This window comes from Macaca fascicularis, chromosome 13 (assembly GCF_037993035.2).
Source record: "Macaca fascicularis isolate 582-1 chromosome 13, T2T-MFA8v1.1".
NCBI lineage: Eukaryota > Metazoa > Chordata > Mammalia > Primates > Cercopithecidae > Macaca > Macaca fascicularis.
In genome coordinates this window covers 61077465-61092357 of record NC_088387.1, presented here as the reverse complement: position 1 = coordinate 61092357, position 14893 = coordinate 61077465, and the positions used below count along the sequence as shown (strand labels likewise).

General features: G+C 39.1%; 1 protein-coding gene across 5 annotated transcripts in view; it reads left to right on the top strand.

Annotated features, from left to right (window-relative positions):
* The first annotated feature begins 350 nt into the window (after positions 1-350).
* REL (REL proto-oncogene, NF-kB subunit) overlaps positions 351-14893 on the top strand; it is a 45122-nt gene continuing 30579 nt past the window's right edge. For 2 of the 5 annotated variants that reach the window (XM_074011702.1, XM_005575801.5), the window contains exons 1-3: positions 351-690; positions 10705-10847; positions 13992-14140. In XM_074011702.1, the coding sequence (XP_073867803.1) occupies positions 681-690; positions 10705-10847; positions 13992-14140 (302 nt within the window). In that variant the 5' untranslated portion in view covers positions 351-680. Of the gene's footprint in view, positions 691-6850; positions 7045-10704; positions 10848-13991; positions 14141-14893 lie in introns of those variants that run through there. The other 3 variants (XM_074011703.1, XM_065527057.2, XM_065527056.2) reach the window with 3 other exon arrangements.

Below are 14893 nucleotides of genomic sequence, written 5' to 3'. Positions count from 1 at the left end.
GGCCCTCTCTACGTCATCCGCACCCCCCCGCCCGCTCCTGAACTTTAAACCACACTCGGAAGAACAACCTGGAGGAGGGGGATTTCTCGGGAGCCGGCGGCCTTCTCACGCTGCGACCTCCCAGCTGCCGCCGTTCCCTGTGCTCCCGAAGCCCACCCCAAGCTCCCGCTCCCTCGACCCCCTCCCAAGCCCGCCGCCGCAGCAGCGCCGGGGGCGTACGCGCCGGGGCGGACGGTGAGCGTGAGCGGGGGCGGGCAGGGCGGGGCGCTGGGGGCGGTCGCGCGCGCGCGACGGCAGCTAGGACGCCCCGCCCCACGCCTCCGGCTTGAAGGCTGCGCCGGGCCTACGTCAGCCGCGGGAAATTCCCCTCCCGCCAGGCTGCCAGCCTCTCGGCCTGGCCGGCACTCGGCTCTCGCCCTGCTGCGCCCCCTGCCCCTGGCTCCCGCACGGTGGACGGGCAACGCTGGTGACCCGGAGCGCAAGAATTCAGGGGGTGGGAAGGTGTGAGCCGCAAACCCAGCGGAGGGCGGGAAGAAGGAGGAGGACCCTGGGGTGGTCGGGGGACTGGGGGCCCCGCCGGCAGAGGTCCCTCGGCCTCCTGACTGACTGACTGACTGACCACGGCCGCCTCTGGCCAGGACGCCGGGAACTGCCTGCGGGAAGGTGCGGGGAACGGAGCCATGGCCTCCGGTGAGTGTTCCGGGTCGGGGACCTGGGCCGGGGGGAAGGAGCTTTTCTTGGGGTCCTGCCGCTGTGAGTTTAGGGAGCTCAGTTTTGGCTGGGGCGCGTTCTGTCTTTAAAATCTCATATGGTAAAATTGTCAGCTTTTAAAAAAGTTACCTGTTTCAGGGCTTGCGTGCAAAATCCAAGCCGCGGTCTGTAATTTGATCCTGTTGTCATAGCAGGAAACTTAGAAATTCCTAATGACTTGATTTTAGGATTAGGGAAGTCATAAGCGAACTAAAGGAGGACGAGGAGTTCTCATGTTAAAAATGGATATGTATTGAAGTGGTGGTTTTATGTTTTAGAACAAGAATGAGGAACCTTCAAACCTCGGGCAAGCTCTCTCCCCCTTTTTAATTTCGTCAAATGCAAAGAGGTGATCCCCCTTCTACTGACAGTTGTACAAAATGCGGCACGGCTTTAAAAATCATTCGTGGTATTTTAACACGAATTTAAAAATCCGTGGTATTTTAAGTGTTAATGTTGCATCGACCAGGTGTAGGCCGGGCGCGGTGGCTCACGCCTGTAATCCCAGCACTTTGGGAGGCCGAGGCGGGCGGGTCATCTGAGGTCGGAAGTTCGAGACCAGCCTGGCGAACATTTTGAAACTCCGTTTCTACTGAAAATACAAAAATTAGTCTGGCGTGGTGGCGCACGCCTGTAATCCCAGCTACTCGGAAGGCTGAGGCAGGAGAATCGCTCGAACCTGGGCGAGGTGGAGGTTGCAGTGAGCCAAGATCGCGCCCCTTCTCTCCAGCATGGGCGACAGAGACCCTGTCTCTATTAAAAAAAAAAAAAAAATAGAGTGTGTAATTTTTACTGTGAGATAAAGCACACAGTTTCTAATCTGACGAATAGAGACGTTGAATCCCCCTTCCTTCCCGCTGGAAATAAGGGGAAAGAGGAGTTTTAGAATATCCGTGCTTTAAAATAATGGGTAGTAGTGAATACAACTTTATCACTTATTTGACTGTATATTTTCCCTTAATAAATGCTCGATCTCTCCCTTTGGGGGGAAATAAATTTATAAGAAACATTGCAGAGCAGGGAAGAGCCTCCTGTATGCACAGACGTGGTTTCGGGGTGCCTGGAGCTCAAGGTTGGGGGGACGGGAGAGCCGGGGTGGTGGGAGAAATTAAGTAGCCTGGGTTCGAGTTGGTCTTTTACCAGGATTTTGCCAAGGTGAGTGGGGGGCGCTTTCCAGACAGAGGAAGCAGCGTGAGCAAAGGCAGGGAGGGCTAAATGCATATGTTAAATGCTGTACCTAAGAGAGTGAAGACGGGGCACCGTTTATGAACTTGACTCGCATCCCAAAACTGCCTAGTCCAGTGACCCTCAGAAGTTGGTTGATGTCTAGTGGAGATGAGGAAGTAGGAAGCTTAAAGAACCTTTCTAAAAGGTTGAGCAGAACAATGCCATAGCTACTGCTGTAGGCAGAAAAGGAAATTGGGGTGTTTCACATGACATTTGATTTCAGTTTGTCTGTGGTTGTGAGAATACTAAGTGAAGTTTAAAATATTTCAGCTTTCCCTTTTCCCACTTAAGTGACACCAGACTTTCAGATAATCCTGTAAATTTGTGAATTCAAAGCATGTGTAGATTAGAAGTGCTAAAATGACTTCAAATGTTTTGTTAATTTATTGGTTATCAGAAAGATTTTGTTTGGAAGTAATGAAGAATGCCTAGCATTGTAAGTTAAGTTCAGCCTCTTGGCGATTTAATCAAACTTTATTGATGTATTGCATAAATGTAATACTTATAATTTTTTCAAATGAGAGAGGAAACAACCATTTCTGTATAGAGTATTGTTAAGACCCACAGGATTTTAAAATGTAATACAATTTAAATTTGTTCATTGACACTGTATTTTGTGCTGTTGTGAGGAGGAAGGGTTCCCTAAAAGTAAGGAGGAAATGTTTAAAGAAATAGAAAATTTTAAAGGTTTAGAAGTTGAAGGGTGATTAACTTTTTGTTTTTTTGGTCTTTTCTCAAGAGTTGCATTAAAATGGCACTATTTAAAATGTAACAAGTTATTTAAATTGTAATTCAGTTGTTAGAAAACTGCCAAGCCTGGAATTAAAAAAAAAAAAAAAAATGTTTAAAGGAATCTGTGTACTTTTCCTTAGTCTGTTATAAAGACCTTAGAGATAGAAAAAGATTCAGTAATGAAATTCTAAATTCCTATTCTGTTTTGAAACAGCAATTTAACCAGAAAAGTGACATACAAAAAAAAAAAAAGAAAAAGAAATTGCTTAGTTTTTCGTTGTCTAGTTTAGATTCTCTTTGTAGTAAGGTAGTATTAAAACCTCAAAAAGTACTTTTATTCATTACAAAGCATTTAAGAGCATTTCTTCATTTCTCACCAGATGTCATATGTAAATAGGTATAAGTGTTGATTATGTGATAGCTATGATGTAAAAGTAACATAAATCATAATCTTACAAGCAAAATTTTGTGATTTAGAATGTAGTTTAAAATCATGTATATAATATGATTCTAAATTTTGTTTAGATAAGTTAGCACGTTAATTAGGATTTCACAGCTTGTATTAAGCTGCTTTTTGTTGCTTTTTTTAAAAAAATTACACCTTGATTACAGTCTTTTGACATAATAATAGACATAGTGAAGGAAAATGTTCCTAAACCCAACTAAGGTATGCATAGTAGGCAGTCGTTGCTTTTGTATATTTATTCTATTTTATTTAATATAAGTAAAATTAGATATTTTATGTCTGAATTTAAACCTTCTCATTGTTCCAGTAAAAAGAGCAAAATGTCTTTGTGTGGCATGTAGCTCTGTTAACTAATAATTAGTGCTGTCTTTGGTAAAATGTTTTAAAATTTAGATAATTTATTTTTATTCACATTTTTCGTTGGTATGGTTCTTCTATGTCACACAATAGGAAGTACTGGAATGAATTGTTTTTGTAAACCTCACTTCTTACCAACTATTTGTAGTGTGAATTTCAAGAGAACTGTTATTTTTCTCGATTAAAGGGGGGAAATGGAAGTAAGTAAAGATGCAACTTAATCTTTAATAACAGGGCTGGAAGTTAGGAATGGATAGCTACAGCTAATGACTTCTTTTTTTAAGTAAAAGGCCACACATGAGCATGAATGTTTCAGAAATGCAACACTTGAAAAAATAGAAATAACAGTGGTGTTAAATAATTAAGGTGACATATGATAGGCATAGATAAAGGGAATGAGTTAATGTAATAACTAGGGAGGAGCCAGACAATGAATCATAATTAGGAACATCTAGGTTATGCATTTTAAGGGACTCAGAGTTTCCTTTTGTTCCAACTTTCTCTCATCTGGGTTCTCTGAAAATGGTTTTGTTTGTAGGCACATGACCCAAATATTGCATGGGATAAAATTGTTTTTCTGAAATTCCTATTTATCTGGGCCTCCTCTATTTTTATTTTTAAAATAGAGGTGATTTGGTCTTGCCATTTGTTTTTAACTTTAATACCTGTATAATCTAGGACAGAATTTAAAATTTCTTTATTTTACCCTGGCACGTACAAGAGTTTTTTCAAGACTTACCTTTTTACCCCCCATGGTAACAGAATCCCTATTGCCAGAATCTTTTACAGTTTTTACCTTGTGATGCATGAATCAGTTGAATACTCATCTGAAAATTTCCTTTCTTTGATTCTGAAGGCCTAGTTGAAAGTCAGCTGATGTATTGGAGTAATGAAGTCAGCCTCATATATTGGAATAGCCTTTGGCTGATGAGAGACCTGGTTTGAGGAAAAAAATAGTAGATCTTATTTTCTTTTTCTCCAAACTGAGTAGAGGTGATATTTGGAAAAAGGTACATTGTTAGCTCCATTGGCTCCTTTAGGTCTTAGGCAAAGTCTGTCACCCAGGACCTTTATGAGAGACATGCAGTCTAGTCAGCTATTCTCAACTATAGTGTTGACACACTGGCGTGACAATCATTTGTGTGATGTGTTGCAAGAGTTAAAATATTTGTGTTGTAAATTATTTACTTTTTAAATAAATGAGAGCATTTGAAGGCTATCGCTGTATTGTCATTTTTCTTGCTTGCATTTGAATAAGGTTCTTTTTTGAGTGGGAGAGAAAAACAAGTTACGAGTAGCCAGAATTGCTTTGCCCAGATTGCTTCTCTCAATATGTGCATTGTTGCTTTCACTTCATGTTTTAAGGCAATTATTCTTAATCAGGAGTGTGTTAGAATTTCTTGGAAGGCTTTTTCAGAAACATGTATCTGGGCTTTAAAAACTTTGAAGATTTCTTTTTCTTTTAAACATCTCAAGTGGGGTAAGGACATTCATGTTTTGAAAAAACTGCCTAAGTGATTCTGATGTTCATCCCCAGTATGAACTCTGTTCTAGGGATTTCTTTGGATCTAAATACTCATTTGGCTATACCAGGATGCATTATCTTCTTAAATTAAGTTGCATTTATTTTAGATTGCAGGTTATGTGCTGTATCAGTTATTACCTCCAGTTGCTTTTATGCTTGTTTTTTAAATTTGGCAGTGCCATATTAGCGTACCATTCATAATTCATTTTTCTTATAACCATATAATTTTCAACTTTAGTTTTATCATCTTTAAGTTGGGATAATAATTTCTATTGTTTTTCAAATGGAGATTAAAGTTAAGAGGATCAAATGAGAAATGTATATAAAAGGGTCTTTCAAAAGTGTTGTAATTACAATAATTAACTTTTTGTTCTATATACTTGATGCTGGTTGCTCATTCTAGCAATAAGATGTTAGTTAATGTGTCTATTTCTGATAATTTATGATCCATTTAAACATTTATTGCAATGTAATTTTTTATCTTAAAAACTCATACTTTATTAAATAGGCACTATGTTTTAAAATAGCACTCTTTCTTGCCTAAGTGCAAATAAAAACATAAATATATCTTACAAACATTTTGACTGTATTTCAGATATTATTCTGATGTATATTAGCCTTTTAAAATACTCTTCAGAATATAGGGGTCAGTCCCAACTTTGCATAGTATTGCTTAAAGAAAAATACAGTAATCAACTTGTTTAGAGCCAACTTTGGAGACGTTTTTGTGCTTTTCAAAACTGTGGCGATTTGAGGTTATCTTAATTAAGAGTACTTATTTTCCCTACAATTTCCTGATTTATATTTTACCCTCTTCCACTCCATAGATGACTACTTTTCAGCACATTTTATATTCAGGAAGAATGGCACTGCGCAAAGCACAGTACTGAGGAAGGAAATAACTGGTGCATTGTACTGATGCATTATATAAATGATTTATAGCTGGGAAGTTTTTTAAAAATCATAAACACAGATAAATCGAAATATGAATGAGTATGAGGAAATGCTGAGGTGTAGCAATCCTGGTACCTACAAAGCACTATTTTTTTTTTTCCCTTGGTAGTGGAATCTAATTAAAAAATCTGACTAATCACATACATGATTATTTAACGTTTGAGTAACTTGTATAAACAAAATACCTTAAGATATTTTAGTCATTCATTCAATAGGTGTTTAATGAATATCTGTATACAAGGCACTGATGAGTAAAACACAATTTCTGCCTTCAAGTAGCTTGAAGAAATAAAACAAGTAGCTTTATCTCAAGAAGAAATAAGATGGTAAGTTTAATTTTAATTAAATAAGATGGTAAGTTTAATAAGATGGTAAGATGTAATTTTCCCTAAATTACAGTTATTTGGAATAATTACTATAAACAGAATACTATGGTAGTTTAAAGGAGGGGAGATTATTTCCAGCTGGGGGAATGTAGAGCATTACAATATACTCTGTTACTTGGTTGTAATACTCTACATTCCCCCAGCTTGTTAATTTTTACCAATTAAGAGCTTCTGCAATAAGAAAAATAAATTCCAAGGATTTTAAATACTCAATATTATATGATAACCAATATTTATATAATTTTTACTATTTAAAAATATTTTATTTAATCTTTTCAACAACTACTTTTCTGTTCTTTTAATAGACATTTTAATAAACAATCTAAAGAAGTGTCTTGTAACCAATGAAGTTTTGTTTTGTTTTTGGTTTTGGTTTTGGTTTTTTTGAGATGGAGTCTCGCTCTGTCACCCAGGCTAGAGTACAATCGTGCAATCTTGGCTCACTGCAGCCTCTGCCTCTTGGATTCAAGCAATTCTACTGCCTCAGTCTCCTAAGTAGCTGGGATTACATGTGCCTGCCACCACATCCAGCTAATTTTTTGTATTTTTAGTAGAGATGGTGTTTCACCACGTTGACCAGGCTGGTCTGGAACTCCCGACCTCAAGTGATCCACCCACCTTGGCCTCCCAAAGTGCTGGGTTTACAGGTATGAGCCACCATGCCCAGCCTCAGTTAAATACTTGAATGCTCACTATGAACCTAGAATTTTAATTCATACTCTTCCCCTCCCAAAGTTAAACACTTATTAACGATGTCATTTTATTTTATTTTATTATTATTATTTTTTGTTGTTGAGATGGAGTCTCGCTCTGTTGCCCAGGCTGGAGTGCAGTGGCCGGATCTCAGGTCACTGCAAGCTCCGCCTCCCGGGTTTACGCCATTCTCCTGCCTCAGCCTCCCAAGTAGCTGGGACTACAGGCGCCCACCACCTCGCCCGGCTAGTTTTTTGTATTTTTTTTAGTAGAGACGGGGTTTCACTGTGTTAGCCAGGATGGTCTCGATCTCCTGACCTCGTGATCCGCCTGTCTCGGCCTCCCAAAGTGCTGGGATTACAGGCTTGAGCCACCGTGCCGGCCAACGATGTCATTTTATATCAGTTTCCCACCAAGACACCTTTAAATAAGTAGTGGGCGGGGATTTATTTGGCTTTTACTTCAGCCACATAAATTATTTAAAATGTCACTTAAAAAATAATGTTGATTTTAACAGTTTTTAAGAGGAAAATATACTCTTTCTTAAATACTCCTACAAGGATATATAAGGGTATGAAATATTTGAAATTGCGGCCAGGCGCAGTGGCTCACATCTGTAATCCCAGCACTTTGGGAGGCCGAAGTGGGCGGATTACGAGGTCAGGAGATCGAGACCACGGTGAAACCCTGTCTCTACTAAAAATACAAAAAACTAGCCAGGTATAGCTGGCGTGGTGGCGGGCGCCTGTAGTCCCAGCTACTCGGGAGGCTGAGGCAGGAGAATGGCGTGAACATGGGAGGTGGAGCTTGCAGTGAGGCGATATCACGCCACTGCACTCCAGCCTGGATGACAGAGCGAGACTAAGTCTCAAAAAAAAAAAAAAAAAAAAATTTGAAATTGCAGTATGAATTTGAAATATTTGAAATATGCAAGGATAAAATTGTGAAATACTCATCTGCATATCTTATGTTTTTGAGTAAAACTGAAATAAGGATTATGTATGGGTTAAAGTCAGTTTTCTCTGACTCTTCATCTTTTGAATAAACAAATAGGTAGTAGATTCAAGCACAGAGAGTTTGCACCATACAGAATAAAATTGAAAGTAATGGTAATACTTTATTCAGTAACCCAAAGTAGAAGCCATGGAACCATCAATGATTCTTTAATTTCTGAGCCATCAGTGATTTTTTAATTTCTCTTAACCCTAATGTTCAGGCACCAGGTGCTGTCAATTTTATCTTTTAAATAATCTTTCATTCCTTTTATCACTGCCATATATCAGACATACTGTCATCATTGCCCACATTATTATAGTGGTCTCTAAACTGATCACGTTGCTTTCTTTTTTCTGTCTGCTGTGACCAAAAATTTTTTTTTTTTTTTGAGACAGAGTCTCGCTCTGTTGCCCAGGCTGGAGTGCAGTGGCCGATCTCGGCTGACTGCAACCTCTGCCTCCCGGGTTCACGCCATTCTCCTGCCTCAGCCTCCTGAGTAGCTGGGACTACAGGCGTCCACCACCACGCCCGGCTAATTTTTTTTATATGTTTAGTAGAGACGGGGTTTCACCGTGTTAGCCAGGATGGTCTCGATCTCCTGACCTCGTGATCTACCCGCCTCGGCCTCCCAAAGTGCTGGGATTACAGGCGTGAGCCACTGTGCCCCGCTTAAAATTTTTACTCTAAAACGTAAATATGATCATGTGATTTGCCTGCATCAAATTATTCATTGATTTCATCACACATAAAATGAAATCCACATTGCCAAGTGTGCTCTGACTTTTAGTTCTCTTTCTAAGAGAGGAAGTGTATTCCACTTACAAACATTGGTGATTCTTAAATAAACCCTCCTCTGTGGACACATTGTTCCCCTTTCCCTAGAATACCTAACTTTTTCCTCTTTATTTCCCCCACTCTTTTGCTTCATTAACCGCTCTTTTTCCACTGACACAGTTGGGCGTTCCTGACTCTTCCGCTCTTATTTCCACAAAATTTTGTTAGTGCTTTCCTTCCTTCTGTAGTCTAATAATATGTGTTGTTCGCCTTGCTCTTCTGTAAGGTCCTTTAGAGTGACAGTTGTGATGCCACCATGGTATCACTAAATCATTGTTATCAAGAAAGCATCTGAAATAATAGACACCATTTATTGAACATATATGTATATATGACACTTGGTAAGAATTTAGCACGTATAATCTGTAATCTTCACAACAACCCAATGAGGTAGGTGCTATTATGATTATTCCTATTTTACAGAGGCGGAAACTAAGAGATTTTAATTTTAATAACTTTTCTGTGGTCTTACTGTTAGGAAGTAGATGGGGTAGGATTCCAGAGGCCTCTTCTTCATACTGTTCTGATAAGGCCCACTGTGTTACCATTTCTCAGGATTGCTTGCATTCTAACAGGAGAAGCCTTAGTCGGCACTAAACTGATTAAGGGACCCTTTTTTTTTTTTTTAATGGAAAACATCTTCACACCTCTATTAACTCCCCTACTTGCAAGTACAGTTGAGTGTCTATTTACCTTTTCCCCCACAATTTGGATAATAAAAAATAGTAAAGTTACATATATTTTAAATAACTTTATTGACATATTGACATATAATTTATGTACAACAAACTGCACTTTTAAAGTATGCAATTTGATAATTTTTGACATACCTATACAACCTTGGAATCATCATCACAAGATAATTAACATGTCCATTGTCCCCCCTGCCTTTCCTATCCACCATATATTCTTGTTCTTAGGCAACCAGTGATCTGCTATTGTTCATTGTATGTTACTTTACATATCCTAGAGTTTCATATAAATGGAATCATGCAGTATGTGCTCTTCTGGTCTAACTTCTTTCACTCAGCATAATGATTTTGAGAGTCATCATGTTATTATATGTATCAGCAATTCATTCTGCAGATGCTTATTTTGAATTTTAGTTATTATAGAAAGTAAATAATTTTTTTTCTCTGTTGTATCTTTAGAAAAGGTTTACATGGGACTGGTGACACATTCTTTGAGCCTAAAGTCCCTCCTGGGGCTTGTTTTGATATACTATGTGTAAGTCCTTTAACATTTGAATGGAGATAGAAAAAACTTACATATGCTTCTGCAGGGATTTAAATGCATTTTCATTTTCAGTGAATGGTCTTTTCATTCAGTATTATGAATATGATGTAAAATCAAGCAGTTAAATACATTTAACTCACTTTAGGAGTGTAATATTTTACTTCTGAGTACTATCTTCTTTACCCTTCTTGGGGAATCTTGGGGGAAACCCTTCTGCTAGGTCTCACGTGGGAGGTGGATATCTCTGAAGTGGTTATCTCAGAAGTTCATATTGATGTTAGCTATAGATATTAAGCTATAAAGTGCTAACCAATCAATATGGTTTGAATGACTTGTTTTGACACTACATAGGGACTCAATCTGAATGGGAAAAAAAGGTGCCTCTCCCAGCCAATCTCCAAGATAACATTTCAACCTTGTTATTTAATGTTAGGAGGAAAAAAAAATCTTTATTTTAGTCTGCTGTTATGAAAAAACAGACGTGTTAAAATCCATTATTAATTGCTATATTAATCTCACTCACCTCCTCCTTTTAAAAAACTTTTCAGGTGCGTATAACCCGTATATAGAGATAATTGAACAACCCAGGCAGAGGGGAATGCGTTTTAGATACAAATGTGAAGGGCGATCAGCGGGCAGCATTCCAGGGGAGCACAGCACAGACAACAACCGAACATACCCTTCTATCCAGGTAATAGACCCTTCTTCTATGTCTATCTCGCTATTAGTTGCTTCATATATTAGCTATAGCAATTATTTTAAAGGGACAGTTTCTTAACAATCATCTCCACAGTTTTGTCTTTTTCTTTTTTCCTTTTTTCTTTTTCTTTTTCTTTTTCTTTTTCCTTTTCCTCATAATGTTTAGTCGCTCTACTTAGGTTAATACACAGCACCATATAGCTATCTGCAGTGGGGATAGTTGGCAGCTTTTGGATCATGTTCTTTTTCATGGAACACAAAGATAATAAGGAAAACCCATTCTCTACAGAGGTGGGTGATACTCTTCTGTAGATTAAACATAGGTTTGATAACTCAATCATAATTCTTCTTGGCTAGTCTTAGGGCTAGAACATTTTTTTGTCCTTTTTCTTACCTTTGTTGCTTGTCTCTGATTCTCTGGGTCATTGACTGATTTGAAATACCACTTTATAAATGTAGTTTTCTCACATTAGCATAAATTTTTAAAAGCTTTTGACTAAAAATGACTTTGGTAAACATACTAATAGTTATAAGATGTACTAAATTTATTTATTTATTTTTGAAATGGAGTTTCGTGCTTGTTTCCCAGGCTGGAGTGCAATGTCACAATCTTGGCTCACTGCAACCTCCACCTCCTGGGTTCAAGTGATTCTCCTGCCTCAGCCTACCGAGTAGCTGGGATTACAGGTGCCCACCACCACGCCCAGCTGATTTTTGTATTTTTTAGTAGAGGCAAGGTTTCACCATGTTGGCCAGGCTGATCTCGAACTCCTGACCTCAGGTGATCCACCTGTCTCGGCCTCCCAAAGCGTTGGGATTACAGGCATGAGCCACCGCGCACAGCCAAGATGTACTAAATTTATTTACTTATTATATATTTATTTATTTTTTTTTGAGACGGAGTCTCACTCTTTTGCCCAGGCTGTAGTGCAGTGTCACAATCTCTGCTCACTGCAAGCTCCACCTCCCGGGTTCACGCCATTCTCCTGCCTCAGCCTCCCGAGTAGCTGGGACTACAGGTGCCCACCACCACTGGTGCCTGGCTAATTTTTTTGCATTTTTAGTAGAAATGGGGTTTCACCATGTTAGCCAGGATAGGATGGTCTTGATCTCCTGACCTCGTGATCCACCCACCTCAGCCTCCCAAAGTGCTGGGATTACAGGTGTGAGCCACCACGCCCGGCCTATTTTTTATTTTTTTGAGACAGAGTTTCACTCTGTCGCCCAGGCTGGAGGGCAATGGCATGATCTTGGCTCACTGCAACCTCCGCCTCCCAGGTTCAAGTGATTCTCCTGTCTCAGCCTTCTGAGTAGCTGGGACTACAGGCGTGTGCCACCACACCCAGCTAATTTTTGTATTTTTAGTAGAGACGGGGTTTCACCGTGTTAGCCAGGATGGTCTCAATCTCCTGACCTCATGATCCGCTCGCCTCGGTCTCCCAAAGTGCTGGGATTACAGGCGTGAGCCACTGCACCCAGCCCAATGTACTAAATTTATATTTTCTATTTGTAAACTGTTTTTCATTTGAGTTTCAGTGAAGGGTTTATCCTTTAAATGCCAATTAAAAACTTGAATGGTAAAGTAGATTTTGAAGTGTTACTTTTTTTTTTTATTTGAAAAGTGTTACTTTTATCAACAGATCTTAATTCATTGTTTTATAACTAGATTATTTACAAAGTCTATTCTGTTGATGAACTTAAAGGGAATTGCTAAGTTATAGAATAAATCAGTGGCAAAATTATATATTGAATTCCAGATTTCTATTTTTATCACATTTTTGGCAGTAGTATGGATTTGGGTTATCTAAGTCTTTTAAATGTTAAAATGGGTGAGATGCTAATAAAAAGGAACTAAGGAGCCGGGCGCGGTGGCTCAAGCCTGTAATCCCAGCACTTTGGGAGGCCGAGGCGGGTGGATCACGAGGTCAGGAGATCGAGACCATCCTGGCTAACACAGTGAAACCCCGTCTCTACTAAAAAATACAAAAAACTAGCCGGGCGAGGTGGCGGGCGCCTGTAGTCCCAGCTACTCGGGAGGCTGAGGCAGGAGAATGGCGTGAACCCGGGAGGCGGAGCTTGCAGTGAGCCGAGATCCGGCCACTGCATTCCAGCCTGGGCGACAGAGCGAGACTCCGTCTCCAGAAAAAAAAAAATTTAAAAAAAAGGAACTAAGGAAATACTCTTTGGCCAGTTTTTTGAGTCATTTTTAAAGTTTTCTTCATAATTCGTCTTATCCTATGCATCTCTAAAATATTTCTAAGATCTGTATTTTTACTATTCCAGTAGGTCCTAAACACTTTACAGCTTGAGTTGTGTATTTGCCTACTTATAGTCTTGAGCAATTACCTTTACTTTCATACAGAAAGAAATGTAATACTTCCTGGTTACTTTCAAATTCTAATTCAAAATTATGGATTTTAGTTTCCTCTACCTCGTAAGCTAGCCATTCTTACTTTACCTTGCTCCTTTGTGGTATGCTGGTTTTTATATTCCCCGCTTTGTTCTTGCAAATTTACTAGCTTTCAAACTAAGCATTATTTCCTGTCCTCATTCCTCTTCCATGTTAAACTCTCCTTTTTACTCTGTGTTCTAAGATGTACTTTCTATGTGAAATTTGATGTTGTTAAACTCAATTTGATTTATTGCCTATTCTAGAGTGCAGTTGGGGTATGCTTACTGAAAAAATATTTTTGTGAAATGAAATGTCACATATTAAGTAAAATGATCATATTTATGTGCTATCCTTTCCAATATGGCTTAAATATATATTCAAGGAATGTTTATGGTATGACAGTACATTTAAGAGCTGGGCATTTAGTGACTTAACATCTGTTTTCTCATGTTCTATGATAAAATTTGGGTAGAGTTTTACTTGTTTTAAAAGGAAAATTAAGCAGAGTCAAATGATATGACCAAATGAAATTAGGGCAGAAAATATGTCAAGAAGCTGAGAGGTAAGTTCTTCTATACTGGTATTCTCTGGAAAGTTTCATCTAAAGTGCAGTTGTTTGTCAGTTGGACTTTATTTATTTAGTGCCAATTACATTATAATTAATGTAAATTGAACTCTCATTTAGTAGATCAGTTTCTAATGCGATCTATTTGGATCATATATTTAATTTCCCCCTTTTTTCAGATTATGAACTATTATGGAAAAGGAAAAGTGAGAATTACATTAGTAACAAAGAATGACCCATATAAACCTCATCCTCATGATTTAGTTGGAAAAGACTGCAGAGACGGCTACTATGAAGCGGAATTTGGACAAGAACGCAGACCTTTGTTGTAAGTACACAGCTACAGACATCTTCAGAAATAAGATGAGACATAGGACGTTCTGTTTCTTCTCCGTGACAGTCTGTTACTTTTTAGCAGAATAATTTTCTCATTCTACTTCTATTTACTATATTTTACACTTATATTTTTACTATTTGCATTAGAACTACCCTTTCATTCTTCATTAGTAGACACATCTTATGATGGTTAGCAGGAAGACATTTTTATTGTTATTAAAAGTAAACGTAAACTTATTGTATACCGTGATTTCCTTTCTTGGGGTGGACAGTTTTTGAAATAATTTTTCACTCTTTTTTTTTTTTTCAAGACGGAGTTTTGCTCTTGTTGCCTAGGCTAGAGTGCAGTGGCACAATCTTGGCTCACTGCAACCTCCACCTCCTGGGTTCAAGCGATTCTCCTGCCTCAGCCTCCCGAGTAGCTGGGATTACAGGCATGCGCCACCACGCCTGGTTAATTTTTTTTGTATTTTTATTAGAGATGGGGTTTCTGCATGTTGGTCAGGCTGGTCTCGAACTCCCAACCTCAGATGATCTGCCTGCCTCTGCCTCCCAAAGTGTTGGGATTACAGGCGTGGGCCACCGCGCCCGGCCTCTGTCTTTTCATTTATAGTTAACTTATTATTTTGAGACAGGGTCTCCCTCTGTTACCCAGGCTGGAGTGCAGTGGCATGATCTCGGCCCGTTGCATCCTTCACCTCCAGACTCAAGCCATCTTCAGCCTCAGCCTCCTGAGTAGCTGGGA